Source organism: Zonotrichia albicollis, chromosome 1 (genome assembly GCF_047830755.1).
Source record: "Zonotrichia albicollis isolate bZonAlb1 chromosome 1, bZonAlb1.hap1, whole genome shotgun sequence".
Classification (NCBI taxonomy): domain Eukaryota; kingdom Metazoa; phylum Chordata; class Aves; order Passeriformes; family Passerellidae; genus Zonotrichia; species Zonotrichia albicollis.
In genome coordinates this window covers 8207776-8231039 of record NC_133819.1, presented here as the reverse complement: position 1 = coordinate 8231039, position 23264 = coordinate 8207776, and the positions used below count along the sequence as shown (strand labels likewise).

Sequence of the window (23264 nt, the reverse complement as noted above, 5' to 3'; positions counted from 1 at the left end):
TTTGCTTGTATTTATCAAACACCTCACTGATCATATACGATTTTGATTAAGATTCAATCATTTCATTAACAATTAAAGTCACTGCATGTTCTCTAATATGCTGCTTAAATTATATTGAATTATGCAGGTGACATTTTCTGAACTAACCTCCAATCTCTTTATTCAGGTTTAGACAGCTCTCAGTTACAAAAAGGATGAACAAGCAGGACATCAATCACTTTGGGATATTAGCACCTTAAAGATGTCTTTAGCAGGTCAATAATCTTTTCACCTTGGAAGGACTTTATCAGATCTTGTCTAAAGCCTGGATAAAAGCTTTTGCATTAAGTACTTCTAACAATTGGCAGTGTATCTCCACCACACAAAGCAGTTTTCTTCCTTAAGGATACAACCCTCAAGGTCATGATTCTCAACTGCTTTCCAGCATGACAAAGGAGCATTACCTACCGCCAAACAAGCTGTCAACACAAACTTTGTCACAGCCTAGATAAAGAAACTGGCAGACAGTGATAATAGGTCTAATTTCCCCCCCTCCCCAGGGAGGTAAACAGATTTTAAATCAGTCTGAAACCCTAGGCACGTGAAGCAATGTTATCTCTGAAGATACAATAGAAGGAAACTCACTGGAAATTCATCTAGGGGTTCATTGATTTCAAGGTCTAGCACTTCATCTTCTTCTCCAGGCTCTTCCCCATATTCTATTTGGTCTTCTGTCAGCTCAGGATCATTGCCTTCATAATGTCCTTCCTCTGCATACTCTGAGGCATATTCTTCAGGTGCTTCAGATTTGTCATAACCAATTTCATCTTCCCCTTGGTCATACTCAGCCTCGTGTTCCAGGGAGGGGTCGTTGATGGACTCGTAGGATGTCAGGATGCCAGGTGTGGCATTGAGGCTCACTGTGACACCTGGAGAGCTGTGGGACAGGGGCACAATTCAGAGGCTCAAGTCGAACTGGCAACTACTCACAAAGATTCAGCAAAACAAAGGCAACAAATGTCAAATCTCCAAGTTGGTGGATAGAATTATAGCCCATACACTGTTTGACTCCATGCCATGTTCTCATAATGCATAGTGAAATGCAGCTTATCACCAGCTGCAGGCTATTTGACCAGGGGAATCAAACCAACCAGATGGTTTAGCAGGTCTAACTGGCAAAAGTCTTGCTTGGTAGCCAAAGCAGACCAGATTCAATTTTAATTCCAAGAATAACAAAAAAAAAATACACAAAATTACTCCGACTGCATCTGTTTTCCCAATCTTTCAGAATACACTAGTAAAACATTTTTTACTAAATGTATTAACATTGTTCATTCTTGATTATTGAATTCAAACTTGCATTTTTATGATAGATTTAAAGTTCTACATCATATAAAACAAATAGTCAAAACTGTAATGTAAATGATTAAGACATTCTTAACTAGCACAGACCGAAAAAAAAACAATCAATAGAAAAACTGGCAAGTTTATAATCTTCAGGCAGGCAAAGCAAAGCTCAGGGTTTACTTTTTACAAAAGTCAGTGCCATCAACACAAAAAAGCAACTAACCAACAGCAGACTAGCTCTTGATTTGAGAGCTCTGTGTATAAGGAAAACAAAGAAATTTTTTAAAAATAACATTCCTATTATTCTCCATTTTCCCAAGTTTGAGGGAACAAGACCCAGGCAGCTTTGAGCTATTTGCATGTCTAAGAGAGAGAAGATTTAAAACAAAAGTGAAGACATTATGCAGGATTATCATTATCCTCCCAACTATGACTGGAAACATTAGGGGAAGGAAAAGGCTCTCTGTGGCAATAAAACTGCTAAAAATGAATAAGTTTTCTACAGAAACCTGCCTCCACTGAGCAATATCATCACATTTAAACTGTTTTATCACCACTGTGTTCAGTCTCACAGCCATCCCTGCTACCCAGGAGTCTCAAGGAGGACATACAGCAAAAACCAGCCCAGAACTGTAACTGGGATTGCCCTTTCTGAAGGGAACAGTCCCACCCTCACTGCAGGGAGAAAAATGGCAGCCAATGAAGAGATTGATGGTGGAGCATTTTATCACACCCTCATTAGTCCAACAGAAGGACAGGAGTCTTTATCCTAACTACAAATACAGGAGATCTCAGAGATGGAGATACACCTATATATGTTGTACATATAGATACATTCACAGCCCTTCAGATGGCATGCCCTGCACAGCATGCAATAAGGGAAGCAGGAAAAACAGGCCAGTAAAAGCAGCAATGGCACTGCATCACCTTGGCATTACAAGCATTTTCTCTCCTACTTTACTCCAGCTTGAAAAGCAAAAACAAGACATTCATTTTGACTTGTAATGCCCAAAATTCAGCTGAAAAACTGTATTACCACAGGGTATTCACAGGGCAGGATTCTCAGTAAACTCCCATGGAAATATCTTAATCCTATTAAGTCTGTTCAACATTTTCTGCTGTGTAATTGTAGAGAAATGTTTAAGTCACAAATTCCGCTCCTCAGAGTCTTAGGAGGTCAGACAGATTTTTAAAAGAAAGATGGCAGAAAAGGACTGTATAGGAGTGATGCCTTTCCCTTGGTCCTAAAAATTAAGAGCCAGACACAATTAAGGGATAAAAGGTTTTTACCTTGGAATTGAATAAGTATCCTCATAGTGCACCACTTCACCAAGGTGGAATGTACCAGAATGCACACAACACATGACAGATCCCATATACAATTTACAGACCTTATAAATCAGCATATCTAACAAAGATGCCCCAATGAGAGGCTTGAATGAATAGTGTGATATCCTCCCACCCCAAGGAATTCCCCCCTGGCTGGGCCAGATCTCCAATTGACAGGATGGATTCTAGAGAGGACTTTGGCTTCCCAAGATAGTGTAGGGATTTCCAGCCTCCTACTATGAGGCCTTTGGGATGTTTGGTCTCCTGGCCTAACAGAACACTAGGACTATGAGAAATTATCAGACTTAAGGAATTACAAGTATGCAAGCTAAGTGTACTAAGGATACATAAAAGTGATATGATATATAAAAGAAAAGGCAAAAAATCATCAGGAGAAGGAAGCTTACCACAGCAAGCAATACTGAGGCAGCAAAGAAAGCTCTGTAAGTGCTTATAATTAATTCTATATGCACAGCAGATGACACTATTTCTTCTTATAAGCTTTTTAGATACTTGAATAATTTTATTACATCAAAATAAACAAAAAATTTTACTGAAATGTATATATAATGCACTCAGTAGCATTGTTAACATCACTAAGTAGCTGGCTAGGTAAAAAGCAAAACTACTTTAAGTATATACCAATAACTTTAGTTAAGTAATTATTAGTTAGCAGTAACAGGAGTCATTCATAGCTTTGAGTTATCCAAGACAAGATTTAAAAAGAAATACCGAAATTCTTGTTCCTCTTCATTGTCACTCTGCAGAAGATCATCATTCAGCTCTTCATCTGACAAGTCTGACTGATTCTAGGTTTCAAAAAAAGTCAATCATGAACAAAAGACACAAACTTAACTAAATACTGAAGGTTAAATATTTTTCATGAAGAATACATCCCAAACTGAGACCACACTTTCAAAGAAATTACGTAATTCAACAATAAAAATCACACAACACAAGATCACAAATCTTAAAATACATCTTTGACAATCCTAAGGAAATTTACAGAACTCAAATTTGCCTGTCTATCAACACTATTTTTTTACTGATGTATTCTCAAATATGGCCAAAGATAACACCTCACTTCAGACAGACCAGGAAGGAAGAAAGGTCAGCTCTTGTACACAGCCTTGTGACCTTGATGCATTAGACAAGTCAAGAAAACACATGAATTGCAATTTCTAGAGAGAAGAAATAGGAGACTGGAGGAAAGGATATGATAAACAAAACTGAAAAATCGTTATTACTTTTTAAGAAAAAAACATAAGAAAATACTGTGTCACCTCCTAATTTGTCTCTCAAATGAAACATCTCTCAGTTGTTGTTGTTTTTTTTTTAATAATTACCCCCTAGGGAGAGATAACTGCAGTTCTGCTGAGCAACATTTCCAGCCTCTAAAGTAATAGGGCCAGAAAGGTTACACAAAAATAGATTTATCTAAAAGTACTGGGATGAGATTAAATAGAAGGAAGTTTAGCCTAAATAACTCAGGAAAAACTTTCTAAGAAATCTAAGAAATTATTACCCCATTACATGAGTCCATACTCACAGATATTGCCCTGTAACATGGCAAATTAAAAAGATGAATAGAAAAAGCACAAAAATAACCATAATACACTGGAGAATCAAGTACTGGTTAGTATTCACATATATAATTTTTAAATATAAGTAGCTTTATCACCTCCATTCAATGTTAATTGCTGCTAGTTCTGGTAACTGTGTAACAAACATCTGCAATCCTCCTCCTGGAATTTTATTCTCTTTAAACCAGCACATAAGAATAAGGAACTTCCTATCTTTAATGGGAAATGCTTACAGAAGCTATAATAATTTCAAGAGGCTAACTTCCAACACTTAGAAGATGGTTATAAAAAACTGCAACAAATAAAACTCAACTCTTAATAGAGCTAGGTTTCTTAACAACCTATTGATTTCCAATTAAAACTTCAAAAACTACTTTCAAACTTAGTTCATTTACAAGATAAAATATAGAAAGAGGTCAATTTGATTTCTCAAACTTAAGTCCCATCTTCTCCTATGGATGTCTGGCAAATCCAAAGATACATTTAGCCCTTTTCCCAGAGTTCAATCCTGGAAATAGGTACCAGCAGGAAGAGTCTATAGCAGACATGGGGAGAACTTGTTTATGTTCCCCAGTTTTAGCTGCTGCCATATTTTTCCCCTCACTTTAAAAGGGGAAATCCTGTTTTCTCATCAGGCAATGAGCTGGCAGATCATGCACACTGAGTGTGAACTTTCACAGACAGCAATGACTGAGTTTTTATTTACTCTCTGGAAAATACTGCTGGTATTTTGACAAGTGATTTTTATTAGCCAGAAAACTGGCACTTGGATTAAATTCTCCATTATGCTAATTACCATTCAGGAGAGCTAATTGGGTTGAAAACAATTTTTTCTCTAAGTTTTATTTTAAAAATACGTCCCACTTGGAGGTATTTCATAAAAGGAAACAAAGCCCTTTGGCAGTAAGGCAGACCTCAGGTACCTGTGGCTGTGCTCTGCGGAGGTGACTGTAAAATACACAAGGTCAAACCAAACACCTGAGCTGTCTAAGCTGAACAACATTCACATTTTAATATCTGCAATTTTAATACATAACTCTTACCTTTTTTCCAGTTAGCAAATCCTCTCCAAGCAAGTCATCATCAAGTTCACTGTAAAACAGTAGCAAATTTAAGAAGCTGAACTTTACAAAGCAAAACCAAAAACCTTACAGGGCATATGCCTTAAAAATTTGCCTCAAGGAGAATTGTTGCCAAGCCAGCACAAAGCCTATTTTAGCAAAGCATTCAGGGAATAAAAGGATTTTACTTTTCAGTGGAACAACAAATCACACCTATTAAATAAATCTGTATTGCACAGGCATTTCATTTCTGTATGCTCTCCTTTCCATATCCCCTCAACTAAACACAACACAGGAACAGGGACAGCCAGCCAAACCACAGCCATTCCAGATCCTTCACTCCAAGGCCATTTGGACACACTGTCCTAACTCCCAACTGCTGATTTCCAGCTCCCCAGGGAGGCCATGGGACAGGAATGTCCTGTGGGCAAGGCTCAGTCCACAGGTCCCCATGTGGTCTGAGCTGCACCCAGCAAGGAGCTGGGAGCCTGGGAAGCTGCCTGGCTTGGGAGCCTGGACCTGTCCTGAAAGTCAGGCTTAGGCCTTGACCTTGCCTAAATACTTTATTTCCTCCTTCTCAGGTTGAGGGTAAAGTCAAACATACATTTGTAGGATGATAATCAAATGCATTTTTCATCAGTTCTGTATTTGTGCCCCAGAATTCATGAAGCACAGAAATATTGGCTTACAACACCTCTGCCATCACAGTGCAACTACCCCATAAATACAATTCAGAGCAAGGAACTACATCCAAGGTGAGCTAAACTTCAGAAAAACTGCTTCATTTCATTCCTCCTTCAGTGACAGAATTATTTAGTGACAGGAATGACCAATCCCCTTCATTAATAAACACTTGTTACTGACAAAAGCATGCATTAGAATATGTATGTCAATACTACAATGAGATGCCAGTGATTTGAAATATGAACTGTACTTTCAGAGGAGACTATTTCTACCTGCACACCTTGAAACCAAAGAGAAACAAAAACCACATCTTAGTACATAAAAACCAAATCATCCCAGGTGAGAACAGCCTATATGAACTGCAAAAAATTTTGTGGAAGGGTTCATTAGGACTACAAGGCAAATGCTTGAAAATGGGAAGACACCCCCAAAATGTAAATCAGTTGGTTTTCAGATGGATCAATCTCTTTCAGAGCCAATTACTGTACAGATAACACAGGAGGGAAGGGGTAGTGAGGGTTGTAAAACTCTGGTGGGCTAGGAAAGAACAAATGATACACCAAATAAACCCTAAATAACACATTAACATCAGCATACAGAATTTATCCACTGTTACTGATCACAAATAGTTCCAGGAATGATAAAAATTAACAAATAGCAATTGTTTTATGCTCAATGTAACATTAAACAAAAATTAGGAGATAAGACATATCACACATTCCAAAGAGCAAACTGACTAAAACTTCAGCCTTTTCTTTAAGAGACTGGACACTCTATGGAACAGAAATGGTTGCAGAAGAATTTCCTACTTCAATTTTGTCTGAAAAAAAAAAATCACTAATCTTTTCAACTGTCAATAATCTGACAAATGCACCAAAATGTTTGAAAATATTTCCCAGCACTATGGCCAACCATTGACAGCTTTTAATAAAACTGCACAAGAGAAATTCCAAGAGATGGCAAGAGCATATGCTGCAGCAGCATTCAAAGATAAAAACCAAGTTTGGGTAGCAAGAAATTCAGATTAAGGAAAGGAATGCAAAAGAAACTGAAAGATTAATTTAATTATCTAAACATACCTAGGCCTACTTACCATATTATTAAAAAGCCTCCTTCATGTGATTGTTTAGAAAAAAATTAACATTTGATCTCTAGAATAAACTGCAAACATATTCTAGATTTTCAGAAGCTCTAACCTATTGCCTGACAGTCAAAAAAGCTGTCAGGATATAAATGAAGTTTGTATCAGAAGCAAAAAGTAGTTCACAGGGTGCCCTTCAAAACCTATTAAAATATTCAATATCATTCAGTATTTTCATTGATAAATTAGAAAAATGACCATGAGTAACTTTTTTAGTAAACAAAGTAACAGTGAAAAACCTGCACAGGAAAGTGGAACTATCTCAAACTCCTTTATAAGCAGCCAAATCTGAAGTTGTCTATAGAAAAAAGAGGGACCACAAGGACTAAATCTGACCATTAAAGAACAAAGCAAACAAACCAAAGAACCACCAAGAAAACAAACAGAAAACCCTCTAACAGAGAGAGAAACAGACAAAAATGAATGGCTGCAATTTGATATCACACAAATCCACATTAAATAAACTGGAATAAAAGTACACACCTATTCTAGTTCCAAAAGCATCTCACCCTTGCTATCATCAAGACACAAAAGTCTTTCCAAAACCACAATACCAGGAAATATTGGGTTAAGATAATTTTGGGTTTTCTGCTCTCACAAGAAAGAGACAGATTTTCCTTCCCTTCTTCAACTCTCAATACCCAACATTTTCCTTACTGAATAAATTTAGCCTACTCAAATAAGAAAAAAAAAAAAAAAAAAAAAAAAAAAAAAAAAAAAAAAAACCCAAAAAAAAAAAAGGCAGATTAAAGTGGAAAATTTTCAGCCAGCACAGAGAAATCAGTAATGTCAAAGAAGGGTCTGAACAAGTGAATTTCAGCAAAAATCAGCTACTAAATCTGCCCTGTCATCTCTAAGGACAGCACCAGAAATGCAGGTTTTTCCCAAACCCAAGCTTTGGGCAACTTAATGATATAAATGTAAAAATTAACGTGATAAAGACGTCAGACTGGCCCTTTCAAGTCTCCAGTTTCATACGCATGCCTCATTAAACATGAGCAGTAGCAAGGATACAATTGTTTCAGGAAAAGAACTTGGACAAAATGGGGAAAATTCTCCAAGAACAATGTTACATTTGTGCTCCCAAATAACTGGGGCCTTCCTGCTCTCAGTTAACACCCTCCAGGGTTTGAGAAATGACTGAGATCTGAAAAAATCAACATTTAATTATAAATAAAATAAATATACTACTAATAAATATATTATTTCTATATTCCAAATGTTATTATTTTAATTATTTAAGTGACTGGGTGTTGTAGTGTGTTGTTAAGTTTCTTGTGTTATTTCCCCAATTTATGTATTGTTTCCCTCTACTAAGTGTAAAATGGTTTTGTCCCCCCAGTTTTTCCCGCCACAGCCCTGATGTCCGTTAGGTTACCATGGTTACCCCTGTGTCTGTCACCCAAGTTATATAATTTCTCCTGCCCCTTTTTCCCTTTTTAGTAAATCTTTTCTCCTCCCTGGGCTCAGTCAATCACCCCCCCACTCCTCCTGGTTTTCCAGAACTTTCGTTTCTCTGGAGGTGTTGGTTGGCTGGGGTCCCGGGACACCTCCCTTACCTTTTGATTATTGGTTCCCATGGAGTGTCAGTTCTGTGAACTTCATCCCCTCACCTTTCCCGATTGGTTCCACCTGTACACACCCCCCTCCTTTATAATCCTGTTTCACCCCCTATTCGGGGCCACTTTCCCGGTTGGTTTCCCCCCGTTGGATCCCGCTACACCTTCAATAAACCGACGTTTAACCCCCGGGAAATGGTCAGCTCCGTTCCTCCCCAATACCAGCGGTGCAAGCCAGTCCGCAGCCAGCGCAGCCCGAGGCCATCAGACACCGAGGAGTGCTGGCCAGGAATTGCAGAGGGGCGTCGGCCTTTCGCCCTCAGACAGCCGGACTTCGAACTTCGGGCCACGTACGCCCCCCCCGCAACTGGGAATGGGACTCAGTCAAGTAACAACACTGTAGCAGGAGCTGATGTTTGATGAAGATGTGTGACTAACAGAACTCCTTCACCTCCCCCTCCCAAATGATGCTTCAGTTGAAAACATATGAAAGATTAAAACCAAGATTACTGTGTTCATCCAGCCTTTTTTCCATCTTTGAGAAACCATGTCCTACACTGAATTAGGCCACTAGGTAAAACTCCTAAGCAATTACACTAGGCAACATGTCCATGTACAGCATTTCTAATTGCCAAGACAACCACACAACTCAACACTTACAAAGAGAGCTTTGCAATTTGATGAGAATAATATTAACCAAAAAAAAATATTCCAACACATACAAATAGTATTTTATTAGATACAGTTGAAAAATAAAACTTCTGAAATGATCAGCAAAATAAAACTCCAGAATCTTCTGCTCTGCACATGAAACAACTTCCCTCACAATTTCACTACTGAATTTTTGATAATCTCTTTTAAATTAAATACAGGTAATAATAAACACATAAATTAAAACTTTTTTCTAAAACTAAATCCTTGTATACTTCAAAGTCTCAGCTCAGTGAAAATACTCTAAAACTACTGTCAAGCCCTACTAAAACCAGCTTTGCACAAGCAGTTTGCCACTGGGCAAAAGCTTCCAACTTCTGATGTAACAGCTGCTTGATTCTTTCAGATCTTATCAAGTGATGAGTAGGGAGCCAAACCTGAATGTGACCAGCCAGCAGCTAAGAGCCTGCTCATTTATGCACCAAAGGCCAAAAGTTCAGAAAATATTCTAATACAAAACATTCTGCCTGCAATTTTAAGGTTTCTGAACAGCCAATCCTGGGGACAGGAGGCAGCCCAGGAGAGTCCCAGCCTGAGCAAGTTATTTTAATTTCACTCCCAAAGCAGAGCAGCTCCTTGTGCACCTCAGCATCCAACGCTCCAACAGCTGCCCTGGGCTGACAGAGAGCAGGCACTGCTCAGCAGCAAACAGCAGAACACCCTGGATACACCACAGCTACTGCCCAAATCCCTCACTCACATACTCCCACTCAACCTAGCAGAACACCAAGGAAGTGGAAACTCATGCCTCTGGAATGACAATAAATGTAGAGCAGTTCATTTACTGCAAGGGCTCAGCTCAGTGGAGAACTACTTACAGTAAAATTTGCTTACTACAATCACTTGAGTGATTATTAGAGAAGACCGAAATCTACTTGGAATATTTTTTTCTCTCTTTGAGAGTGAAAACCACTGGCAAGGTCTGAACAAGTCTATTGCTAAAAAGGAATCATAGAAAAATAGCAGAAATAAGTGAAATGTTTTCTCCTAGAAAGAGCAGATCTGTGTAGCCAGCAGCTTGATTCCTGCCTCGTAAAAGAACAGACATTCTCCCCCAAAATAACCCAGAGCACACACATTTCTCTATCTTTAGAACAGTCATATTGTTGAAGAAGCCCATGCCTAAGCTCTCCTCCTCTCTCCCAATTTAAAACTGAAGTAGAACTTTGAGGATAGGAATTTAAAGATCAAAGTAAAAAATTTTAAACATTAAATAAATTTAATTTAAGTAAAAAATTAATTAAAGTAAAAAATATCTTAAAAATTAAGTCGGGCAAATTCAAGTACTAGCAAATCCTATTTAAATCACCTAGGTCCATTAAATATTTAAAAGCAAAACCAAAACATTAATTGCAAAATTACACACCACAAATACTTTGTATTTATCCAATTTTAAAAGGCTTCTCTTCACAATGCTCTATATTCCTCAAGGCAAGTACATGTTTGGCACAATCTAGCATTGGCTGACACATGCAAAACAACATCTTCATTAGAATCTAAATGTGCACTGCTCTGAATGTTAGAGTACAAAATGCCAGAATGGGAAAACAGAACAATGCAATTCAGCTTACAGAACTGAACATGGAAATATTCCACCCACCTGTCCCAGTCGTCATCTCCAGCTCTTCTTCTCCAAGACCTTTCAGCACCAGGCTTATCAAACTGATCAAAGTCATCATCTGTAAAAAAAAAGTGACTACATTAAATAAAACTTACTGAAACTGAAGCACAGAACAGAGCTCTCCAACCAGTTAAAGTCAGAAAGTGGTGTGTTCATCGACAGCACTGGGCACACTTTGGGAGTAACCCTTAAAGATGTGCAAAATTCACAGAGCTCTGGCTCTCCATTTATTCACAAAAGTCTTACAAATTCCTATAATTACCCAATACACCAATACACATGCATTACCTAACCCCACCTACCCCTGCTTCCTATTAAAATGTATTAAAATGAGTCCAAAGTTCTTTTTACACCTGCACAGTCTCTTGGTTGAATTGAGTCAGTGGGCTTCTAAATGGGTCTGAGAGCACAGTGACCTTTTACTCCCACCTTGCTGGCAGGCTTTGGACCCCCTGGCTGCAGCTCAAGCTTCAGGGCCCAGCTGCAGGTCACAGTTTCTTCATTTTCACAATAGCTCCAAATATTTATCCTGCTTCTTCAAACACAGTAAGACAAGTAAGTGATTTATATCTTAGCCTTAACTACTCTATCTGCTAATAATTAACTATTCCCTATTAATTCTACTCTTCTTGGTATACTCTTAATCATTATAAATTGTTTTTATCCTCCTAACTAAATCTAGCTAAACTCTTAATTAACTCTTTCAGTTTCTTTAAACCTTTGATTCCAAATGAAAGGTTGCCAAAGCAACCACACAGATGGGATTTTCTGGGTGGGTGTGGGGGTGTGCACATTGTTTAGAAGATGCAAAAATACCTTTTTCTACTTTTCAATTAGCATGTGGAAAACAGACGAATACCAGCACAGAATTACAGAATCATTAAGGTTGGAAAAAACCTGTAAGATTGCCAAGTTCAACCACCAAATTCACCATTAAACCATGTTCTCAAGTGCCATATCCACATGGTTTTTGAACCCTTCCAGGGATGATGACTTCACTTCCCTGGGAAGCCTGTTCCAAAGCTTCACAATCCTTCCAAACATGCAATCTAAACCGCCTTCGGCACAACTTCAGGCCTTTTCCTCTCACTCTGTCTCTTGTTACCTGGGGTAAGAGACAGACCCACCTGGCCACAGCCTCCCCTCAGGTGGTGCTCCCAGAGAGATCCCCCTGAGTCTCCTTTTCTCCAGGCTCACTCCCTCAGCTGCTCCTGCTCAGATCTGTGCTCCCGACCCTGCACCAACCTCCCTGCCCTTCTCTGGACACACTCCAGCACCTCAGTGTCTTTCCTGTAGTGAGAGGCCCAAAACTGAACACAGGATTTGAGGTGTGGCCTCAGCAGTAGTGAGTAAAAAGGGATGATCACAGCCTTTGCCTTGCTGGCCACACAAACCAAGAGGGCGTTCTTGGTCACACTTCTGGCTCATGGTCACCCACTGTCAACTGACATCTCCATGCTTCAACAATAAAACCAACCCAGACTGTACTACACAGTTTTGCCTCTTCTCACTGTTGCAACAAGGATCACCTGAGGGAAACAGAGCATGAGCTAAATCACTGGCAAAATCTGCCAGTGAAGATCATTCCAGAAACAGCAGCTCCCCAGAAATGCATGGAACTGAGATGAAGTGAAGGTAACATCATCTGCCAAATCTCTGCTTGCTTTGGAGGCCACAAGCTCAACCACTAACACTGAGCCAGCAAAGGCAGTGTAAATAGGAGTAAACCTCAGGACAGCACAGGGCTGGTCAGCAGCAGCAAAGCAGCACAAGAGAAGTCAGGTGGAAAAACCATCACTCATCTCAACTGGGGCAGCAAAACCACCAGAAGTCACTGAAGGAGGTTACACTCTGTACCTAAACACGAACTTGCCTTCCCAGAAACAACTGCTGCTCCATATTTCTCTCAATAAATACCCTAATTTTGCCCACCACTTCCTCTTGCACAGCTTAGTTTGCAAATGACAATGTTGCTACTGAAATATGTAAAAACTTCCATTTCTCTGCAAGAATGTGCAAAGGTCATTTGCTCTGTTCAGACATCATGTCTTGGCACCTGGAAGCTGGAAGCACACACCCTCACATACCCTCAACCTCCACTCTCCCCTTCTCTGACTGCAGCCCAACAGAGAATGCACAGCTGGATTCACTCTCTGTTCACACATTTTAACAACTTGGGTAAGAATCAAACAACTGGACAAAAGTTATGCTCAACATCGAGGGAAACCTGCTGCAGCTGAATATGCAGCATATGAATATGTATTTTGGCCTGCAAAATAAAGCAGGTCAAGCAATCCAGTCCTTGCAGTGTGACACTGAATTGGGATTGCTAAAATGCCATAAATCCACCTACCCTCCTGAGGCTATTTGTATTCAACTCTCTGACCAAGTACACTGCCAAGGAACAACTGTTTTATTGAACTGGGTTTTTTTGTTTGGTTGGTTTCTTTAATAAACCTCCAAAACCAAATTGGTCTTCAGCTCTTTAAACTCAGCCCAGCACCCTTAAGTGAATATTTCCCACATGCAATGACAAACCTATTTACTCCTCACTTCATCTTATCAAAATATCAGTGTTAGTGACTGATGGAAGTTTACAAGAAGGTAAAAACATTAAAAAGAGAAAATCCAGATCTTGCAAGATCACTATATTAAGAATATTCAAAGCAGAAATTTCAATCATAAATAGGTATGAAAGAAAGAGGGCTCAGTAAGAATAATGATGCAACATAGGACAAGTGTAGCAAATCTTTTATTTTGAAACAGTAGCTAGAAATAATTCTCCTTGATCATGTTCTCTCCTTTACTATCAACAGATATGTCTGCATTTTAATTTATCTTTTATATTTTAACTGACTTGCATAAGCTAGAGCCATTGAAAACAGTTGTTTAACATTTCTCTGCTCAAACATCTCCATATGCAACCTCCTATTCCAATTCCTATTTCACTCACAGAGGAAAATCAAACAAATACACAAGTATTTCCCATCTTCCTCTTGAACACTAAATCAACTAATTCTGTGGTCTCTGTGGGGAAAAAGAACATTGCTCTCTTTATGGTCACTCAAAGCCATGCTGCAGTGCCTTAGTGCACTGACATTTAAGGGCACGAATATCCCACACTGACACTGTTCTTACAGCTGGATTACAGTAATCCACTCACTTGATGTAACCACCACCAAAGGTTATTTTTTAAGGTAAAGCAACTGGTTTGGCAGCAACCCAAACAACTGTGTCCAAGTATTGCCTAAGCTCAAGAAAATGACCACCATCAGGAAGACTGTAAATTCTTTTTAAACTATGCCTGCATGCAAGAGACACATTTTTTCATTTCAGGCACCTCTTTAGCACTAGAGCTGCATTTTAAATCAAGAGCACTTGAAGATCTGAGCTCTTAGCACACAATTCTTCCAGAGATGAACCTTACCATCAGCCAGGTTTAAATCTAGACAATACAAAATTACAAACCAAACCCTTCTTCTCTCCACATATAATCTCTCCACAGCAACAGTGAAACACTTCTTGATAGAACTCATGGTTGACTTTTTCACCCAGATATCAAAGTTTCACAGCCATAAAAATGTTTTAACCTATCACTGTTGGTAGTGAAGAAATTATAGCAAAGGACAGTCCAAGTTCTAGCAAGTTTCTGAACCTGGCAAGTGTGGACCTGAACCCTCACCACTCAGCCAACATCATGAACCTCCATGCTCCAGCCCTTCCAACCTCCCCAAATTCCTCATAACTTATTCCTTAATTATGAGCAACTTCTACCAAAATTCAGAGCTGAATCACATCCAGCAAAGCTCCTTTCCCAAGTGCCCTCTAGCAGGATACACACAAAATCCTCCAAATGACTGGTCCATTTGCCTGTAGTGACCACACCTTGCAAGAACTGCTCCACATGTCCCCTTTCACCTCCCTGCTCTCATCTCTTCTCTCCCCATCTCAACACACATGATAGAAAGATCTTTGGGACAGAAGGAGACAGCTCCTTGTTTTTATGCTTATTTGTCCTGTGACAGCTGACACTGAGCGTTACAAATGATGCCATTGTGACATTAAGGACTGTCAGAGCCCAGAGCAGGTTGTAGCTTTCCTTTAGAAAAGAGGTCTCAACAGTTACACACCCACAAACAGCATTCTGTGTCAGCTTTATTTGTGGGACAGCAGCTCTGAAATGGACTCAGGCCTTGCAATGTGCTGTGATACCTAACACACCTCCTGAGGCATCATTTTCTCTCCATTTCTGAAACCACACAGACATTTATTCTTCTTTGACCTGTCTAGGCAATAACATTGTAAAATACCAATAAATAACAATCAATGTAACATTTATAGCTCCTTCTTGAGAGACTTGTAAGTCAATGTTTGCGTCAAGGGTGGTTAAACGCCTGTAAAACATTAACTTGTACAGAAATAAACCCACTCAGCATCAGCAGAGTTCACAACCACTGAGAGCAACGGCCAAAGTTTAATTTTTTTTTTAATAGTTCTCAGTATTACTGTGTGGATGATAGTAGGGAAAAATGGATGGTGGAAATCCATGAAAATAAGGGTTTAAAGCATTCAAATGCCTATGGCAGGGAAGTTGTTCTGCATCTCTTCCAGCACTCGTACACAGCAACTGTTGCTACGACACACCAGGCACCGACCACAGCTCCTCCTCCAGCAAAGCTCACCAAGATGATGTTTGTGCATCAGCTGGGTACCAACTGGAAAATGCTGATAGGTGATCTCTAAACACATTAAGCCCCCTCTGATTTCCAGGCAAAATCAGCAAGTAAAGAAACCCCACAGCAAACCAAGAGAGACCTATCAAACACCATAAAAAGCAGTAAGTGAGTAAGGAAACAGAAGAGGCCAGTTATAAAGGGAAAACTCAAAGCAATCCTCCACTTGGCTCTCCCTGAAGTGGCAGGGAAGTTTCAGGATGCTGCAGAGAAGGACTAACACAGGCTGATTTGTCAGACCAGCCTGCTGTGCAAGGCTCTGGCCTGCTGTGAAGCACAATAAACACAAACACACGTGGGCCCTGTGGCATTCACATTCTCTGGAAAATCCCTTTGCTCAGGATTTTTCTCCTGGAAAGCTGAGGAGCCTCAGAGAAAAGGAAAACAATTCTTATCTCATTTGCTTCTCCTGTGTTGTGCTCACATGTGGAATTGTTTACCCACAGGTGATTGTTCCATTGGATTCTGCTGTGAGTTGTTTTGACTCTCTGGCCAATCAGGGCAAAACTGTGTCGAGACTTTGGAAAGAGTCACAAGTTTTCATTATTATCTATTGAGCATTTAGTAAGTATCCTTTCTGTATTCTTTAGTATAGTTTAGTATAATATTCTTTAATATAATATAGTATTATAAAGTAATAAATTAGCCTTCTGAGAACAGGGAGTCAAATGCTTCATTCCTGCCTTCATTGGGCAAAATGCAGCAAATCCAACAGCCCCACACTAAAAGGTTCCTATTTTATTGATCTTTACCCTGGTGCTGCACCAGCAGTGCTACAAGTTGTTTCACACAGTTTATGTTCTGGTTTTGGGATATAAGGCCAAAACTGGTATCTTTTTTCCTGTTCAATGAGAACAGATCAGCCACACCAGAAATCCACAAAATACAAGCCTCATTTCTTCTCTGGCTGTGCTGATGGCAGTTTCTAACTCTGTGGACACCCCTTCAATAAAATCCTCACTAATTATTTTGTGTAAAATGGAAGTCTTAAGCTGCACAGTCAAGTCTCACAAGCGTAGGAGGTGAATCAGCAGAACACTGCAGAGCTCCTCAACATCTTCAAATGGTACTAAGAGCCTTAAACGGCAGTCACACATAGCAACTGTTGCTACCATGGAGTATTTCACTGCAGTGACATGGCCAAGGCTTCTGGAGGAAGGAAAACACTTGACAACTGCATTTTTAGTCCTCCCAGATCTACATCTGAAAGCTTTCTGAAACATTAACCAGGTGCTGTCTCACAAACCTGAACAATTCAAAATTCTGGGTTCTGGTTTGCTTCAGCACTACACTTTCATGAACACAAAGTTTATTATTGTAGTTTTAAGCACTGAAGACTTCTGATGGAAACAAGATAGAGATGCTACAATGATCCTAAAATTCAGTGGATAAAAATGTCCTACCTACTCTTTATCCAACAGGTCTCTCAATGAAGTGACTAAAACTCACTGCTTTGGGGCAAAATAAAAATAAATCCAATATGATTCTTTGATAGGTAAGGGAGCCAGTAAAATAAAAAAAGAAAAAGAAAATAACAGAATTAGAGAAGAAAAGGTCATTTACCACATGAAAAACATCATTTCTCTGTTTTTCAAATAATACTGAATATAACAAGCCTATCTTGCTCTATTCCATTCAAAACACTGAACATGACAACTTGGCAGCATTTCAAGAGTAAGACTCCAGCTTAAAAACATTTTACCAGATTGTCTTTATGTAATAACATATTTCTACAAAATATTTTTCTGCATGTCTCATTGTTAAAGGTTACAAAACAGACAGGAATTGTAAAAACTTGATTTTCTGCACCTGAGTACACCATGTAAAAACAGCTAAATAGTGAATTTTGGTATCTCTTGCTATGCAACACAAAATAACAGGTTTCATGAGCAATGTGTGTGCTTGTAACACAGGCTGGCAATGTAACTGTACTGTTAACATCAGTTTAACAAAAACTGGTAACAAATCCTGACAGCATCTGGCAGGAAAAAAAACATGAGGTCAACAGGAATTTCTGAATCCAAGTCTGTGCCACAAACCCAACACTTCATGAAGCCCACTACAAATCCAGTCCCACTTACTACAAAATAATCAACCCTTGTACACCATCACAGAAATCATGTTCAGCCTTACTCCCACATTATGCACAAACAGTTCAGTTTATCTGTTCAGGGACAGACACCAGACAGCCCTGATATTGGTAAACAATTCCTCACAGAAGCCCTAAGTACTCAGTGACTAAGTAGAACAACCTAATAACTGCCTGACACGTTCCTCAATTAGTGTATTTCATGTTTTGTTTCCAAATTATTTCTGTAGGCAAAGTTTAGCTTCCTCAAAGATATAAAGTAAAAAAGTAAGTTCTACAGGAAAGAAATTATTTTGTATCTTATTATAACCAACTTTTTTTTTAGAGTTTGTATGCAAAGCAAATCATTAGCAGTATGCAAGATCAGAACTAATTATGATATGCTGTCTGGAGTTGAAATTTTCTAATCAATGCTTGAAAGAAACAGGGCCTGTTCTTCTTTTTCTTTTTTTAATTAATAAACTACATGTAAACCCAAACCCACCAAGTCACAAAAAAAAAAAATTACTTTTAAAGTCTGATTGAACTAGAAAATATATTTGCTTTGGAAAACCAAAAGTGCCATAGTCTTTGTATTACAAATGCTGAACAGTGAAGGAAAGCTGAGAGCTTCAATGAAATCCACATGAGCTTGGTTCCCAAATGGATTTGGACACTGATGAGAAACTGCAACTCTCCAGAAACTCTTCAGTACATTTCACAGCAAACAAAGTTACAGCTAAAACTGGGGCTGCATCACAGAACAACATAACACAGGATGAATCACATCACTTACTTTGAGTTTTTTTGGTCAAGCCTGTGAAAGCCATCATCTTAAATTATTCTGACAACAAATTCTATGTGATCTAAAATCTGAGGTTTAGTATTTGATACAAAAAAGTTTGGCCTGGCTTTTGTAAAAACAACTGATACTAAGGCTATGTTTATTTCAGATGACCTGAAAAGAGAAGACATTCAGAAGAGTGAGACCTTGTCAAAAAAGCAGAGATTAAACATTGCTGTGTTTAGAGGACAGCTCTCTGCCTCAAGCACACTGAAGGAGCACTGGTTTTTGGCACTAGTATTTAGTACAATACCATATACAACACAAGTGCACTTGGTACACCCTGAGCACATTATTTCATGAACTGTAAACTCTTTAGGCCTCCAAGACATGGAGGAGTTTTAATGTGTGCATCACCCAGGCACAAATGCAGAATCCATTTCCAGTCCCTGGAGGCCACTGCTGAATAGCCCAAAGCACAAGTTCCACTGAATCTGTCACCCTGGACAACTTCTGCATCCTTGGGCAGAGATTCACCACACACAGAATGAAACACACAGGCTGTGCCAGCAGCATCAGCTTTGCTCCACTTTTTATCAACTGCTTCACAAGAGGCTTTTAAAGCCCTGACACTGCTGAGAGTGCAAGAGCCAATCTCAGACATGTTCACATGAAATGAAGCTGCTGACAGCCTCAGAGGTAAAGAAACAGCCATTCTGCTTCTCTCCATGCAGGACTTCCAGCAGGAAGGGACACATCTGTCAATGGACCCTCTCCAACTTCTCCTCCCACCCATCCCATGTCATGACTCACAACCCCAAGACATCTCCAACCAAAGTCTTCCTGACCACTGATGTTCATCACAAGAAAACCAATCTGGAAAGAAAATTTAAAATAATTTTCCCTTACTGCAGTATGGCAGAAAATGAGAATATTCTCCTTGTTTTGAACATGGTTTGTTGTTTAACGTCTCCCTAAATGAGACTAATATCTAGCTGCACACTGACTGCAGTAAGTATCAAGAAAAAATGTCAGTATTTATACAAAATGGTTGTTACCTTTTATGGTCATTAAACCATGTAACAGTCCAGGTTGGAAGGGACCCTCCAATACCACCTGGTCTCCCAGGAAAAAGGGAGTCTAGATGAGATAATTTATCTAGCACCCTGTCCAAACATAGCCCAAAAGCCTCCAGTAACAGAGGTTCCATCATGTCCCTGAGGAAATATTTCCAGTGAGTGACTATACTCCCTGTTAAAGAGTCTTTCTTGTAGCAAGTGAAGCCTCTCCTGATACAATTTGTAGCCATTGTCCCTTGCCTGCTCTTCATGGATCCTTGAGAAGAGAAAGCCTCCATCCCCTATGTATTCACCTTCTAAGACTATGTTACTCAATATTCAGTGTTTCCTCTGGTTCTGTTTTTGTGTGTAAAATTGGAACAAAGTTTGGGAACCAGTCCCTTATCAATGAGCAACTATGAGCCCTCAAGGTCCCTCATCATCAGCACACCCACCTCAACTTTTCCTGTTTCAACACGCAGCCATTCTACAACTTGAAGCAGGCTGGATCAGGCTGATCAGCTAAAGAATTTGCAAAGTGTTATGCAACTGTGAATTACTCCCAGAGATCTCACAGACCATCACTTCAAAACTTTCTAGTTTGTGAAACCCAACACCAAAAGAGCCTTAACCTTCATCCTCAGAAAGCTTTGCTGCACCAACACATCTGGTCACAAAAGTACTGGTGAATGATTTATTCTGAAGAATCACATCAGTATTTCCCCAAAGCTTTAAAAATGAGCAATGAGTCCACACATGCTGTCCAACAGACACAACACCTTCCTTCCATCAAATACATTGAAATGTTCAGCCAACACAGACATTCCACATTTCATTCTCAGTCCTGCAACACACCCTTACAGAGGATTAAACTTAAATCTGCATCCTCACAGCCAAAACTATCCAATTTGGTCAGCTACCACGCTACAATGTCAAATTAACACTAATTTATATTCTTAATACCTATTTGTACTATTTTACCAATCATTAGCCTGCGTTTTTTTTTTTTAAGAAAGCAGTGGGGTGCTTAAAATATGTTAAGCCCATATTTTAAAGTCTTTTCCTCACCCCAAAACTTCAAAAACTAAATCCCAAACATTAATTTCTATAGTTAAAACTTTAAATTATCAAAACTACTTAGTTCAGAGCTTCTTTCACATGCTACCACTACTGACTTTAGATTGCAGTCCCCTCCTAAAAACAGCTGCATATTCCATTTTCTTTAAGTCCTAGGCTTTCTTGACTGGGCTTTAAAAGTGTATTTAACAACCTCACCCAGGAATTGTCCCTGAGTAGTCACATGGACCAGTTAAGTGTGTGACCTGTGGGTGCCTCCATTCAGCAAGTGTTGCACCAAGAGCAAACAAACACTGTCTGTGTGGGGCAGGGATCACATTTAAGTGGCCACCATTTGCTGATGAGCACAGTGGGAATGATGAACAAACAACTGCTTGTGCCCACTTAAAACAAAGGGATCCCAATTCACCCTGGACACGAATGGGAACTCCACAACAACAAAAATCAGCCTTGAAATGGCAGCTTTACAGCTTTGTTGAAGATTGTCTGCTGCAGCACATGAAAGCACGTTCATTCAACTTGAAGCAGTTTTAAACAAGAGAAACAAAATGCTTCACAAATGAAGCTTTCCTTAAATTACTCCATCCTCACAATACCACAAAAGCTTCCATCTAGCACATGAATGGCAACCTTACTTCCACATCACACGTGGAACCACAGACCAGAACCACAGAAATTAGCACAAAGACTTTCGAAAAGTAACTCCAATATTGCAGTATATTTAATCCTATTATAACAATGTTCAAGGTATTAAACAATATGCTGTTTCACCTGTAGTGCTGTCTTTTCTAGACTTCTTCCCAAATTCAGCTCCTAAATTTGGGAATTTCTTTGTAATATTTACCTTCATGTATGGCAAGATTTCCCATAAAAACGCAATTATGGGTAAAAATGTAATTATGCTTATGTGCCTTATTAGCCACCAAACGAACCATGGAGCACAGTCAGACCCCTCAGCTGACAGAGAGCACTGAACCAAACACCCCTCTCCTCCTCGACAACAACTTACAGACACTAAATCATCAAAAACTTCTGTACAGACAAGGACAAGTGGGTCAACTGACCACTCTGATCAGTCTTTATCAAAAACTGCTATTCCCAATGAAAGCAAGCACAGAAACACACAAATCCTCTTAACTGTATCACTCCTGAAAACTCTGGAGAGACTTCTAAAATACTTTCTTTTTATAACCCAACCAAATATTCTCATTTTAAATTTTGCTTAATCAGAACCACAGAACTGTCTATTAAAATGCCGTGTGTAGAAGTACCTGTATTCATGCAGAAGCAGAGTGGAACAAACACCTGAGAGTCTGGGAGTCAAACACTGACTTCATTTTACACTTCTCAAGTGAGATCCTCTACTTCTGCATAGTCTAAGAAATAAATTATAGCTATGCTGCCTTATTAAAGACGTGTTACTCAAGCCACACACATGTACCTGTAAAAACTATGTGAAAAAACACCAACCATCCCTAGAAGTGGACGTGGCACTCAGTACCGTGGTTTAGTTGATACAGCGGTGTTCGGCCATAGGTTGGGCTCGGCGGTCTCAGAGATGTGTTCCAACCTAACTGATCCTGAGAAAGTCTTTCACTAAAACCCACCCGCGTCCCCCGAAGGCCCCGCGCCGAGGCCGCTGTCCCTGCGGGCCGTGCCCCGCCGAGCAGCCGCCGCCGCCGCTCCCCGCCATGGCCGGCCCCGGGACCGGAGCGGCGCTGCCGGGACTCCGCGGTGCCAGGGCCGCTCCCGCAGCCCCGATCCGCGCCCCCAGCCCCGGCCCCGCGGGACGCGCCGCCCCCAGCCGGGCCCGCGGCAGCGCCTCCGCCCCGGGCGGGCCCCACCGAGCCCGCGGTGCCCTCACCCCGCCGGCCGCGCCGCCCCGAGCCGGCCCCGCTCCCCCGGGCGCGGCCCCAGCACCCACCTGCGCCTCCTCCCAGCGCGGCAGCCATGGCTCTTCGGCCGGCCCGGGCGGCGGCGGGTCGCGGCAGCGCCGCGGTGCCGCCCGCCGGAGCGGCGGGTGCCGGTGCCGCGGCGAAGGACGCGGGCGAGGGGCCGGGAAGGGCTCGGATTCAGCGCCCGGCGGGCCCCGCTCCCGCCGCCGGAGAACAACAAACTAGCACGACATGGCGGCCGCCACCGCCGTCGCCGCCGCGTTGCATGCCGGGACGGCGGCGGACCTCGGGCCCTCCCTCCGCGGCGGGGGCGGGCGGGCGGCACGCGTCGCTGGTTGGTCAGGCCGGCGCCCACCGCGCGTGCGCGGGGCGGGAGGGCGGCGCGCGTGCGCGGTGGACAGGGCGGGCCGGGCGCGTGCGCGGGGGCGGCGCGAGGGCAGAATGGCGGCCGGGGCGGGGCACGGGGCACAGGGTATGGGCAGTGTTCGGTGTCCCGGCTGCGTGCGGGGCGGCTGAGCCGGTGCTGATTCCCCTTGCCGGGACAAACAGGGGGAGTGGGAGGGAGAGACTCTCTCATGGGGGTCTGTGCGTGTCTCTCGCGGACGTGGGTGACTGCTCGTAGTACCGCTGAAAT

At 41.0% G+C, this 23264-nt stretch overlaps 1 protein-coding gene across 5 annotated transcripts in view; it reads right to left on the bottom strand.

Annotated features, from left to right (window-relative positions):
* Positions 1–22926, bottom strand: part of RBM33 (RNA binding motif protein 33) — a 103445-nt gene extending 80519 nt beyond the window's left edge. For 4 of the 5 annotated variants that reach the window (XM_074551563.1, XM_074551623.1, XM_074551698.1 and 1 more), the window contains exons 1-5: positions 22660–22926; positions 10995–11073; positions 5282–5330; positions 3388–3464; positions 625–916 (exon numbers count right to left, since the gene is read on the bottom strand). In XM_074551563.1, coding sequence (XP_074407664.1) covers positions 625–916; positions 3388–3464; positions 5282–5330; positions 10995–11073; positions 22660–22687 — 525 coding nt within the window. In that variant the 5' untranslated portion in view covers positions 22688–22926. The remainder of the gene's footprint in view (positions 1–624; positions 917–3387; positions 3465–5281; positions 5331–10994; positions 11074–22659) is intronic. The other variant, XM_074551760.1, reaches the window with a different exon arrangement.
* Between the last annotated feature and the right edge of the window lie 338 nt (positions 22927–23264).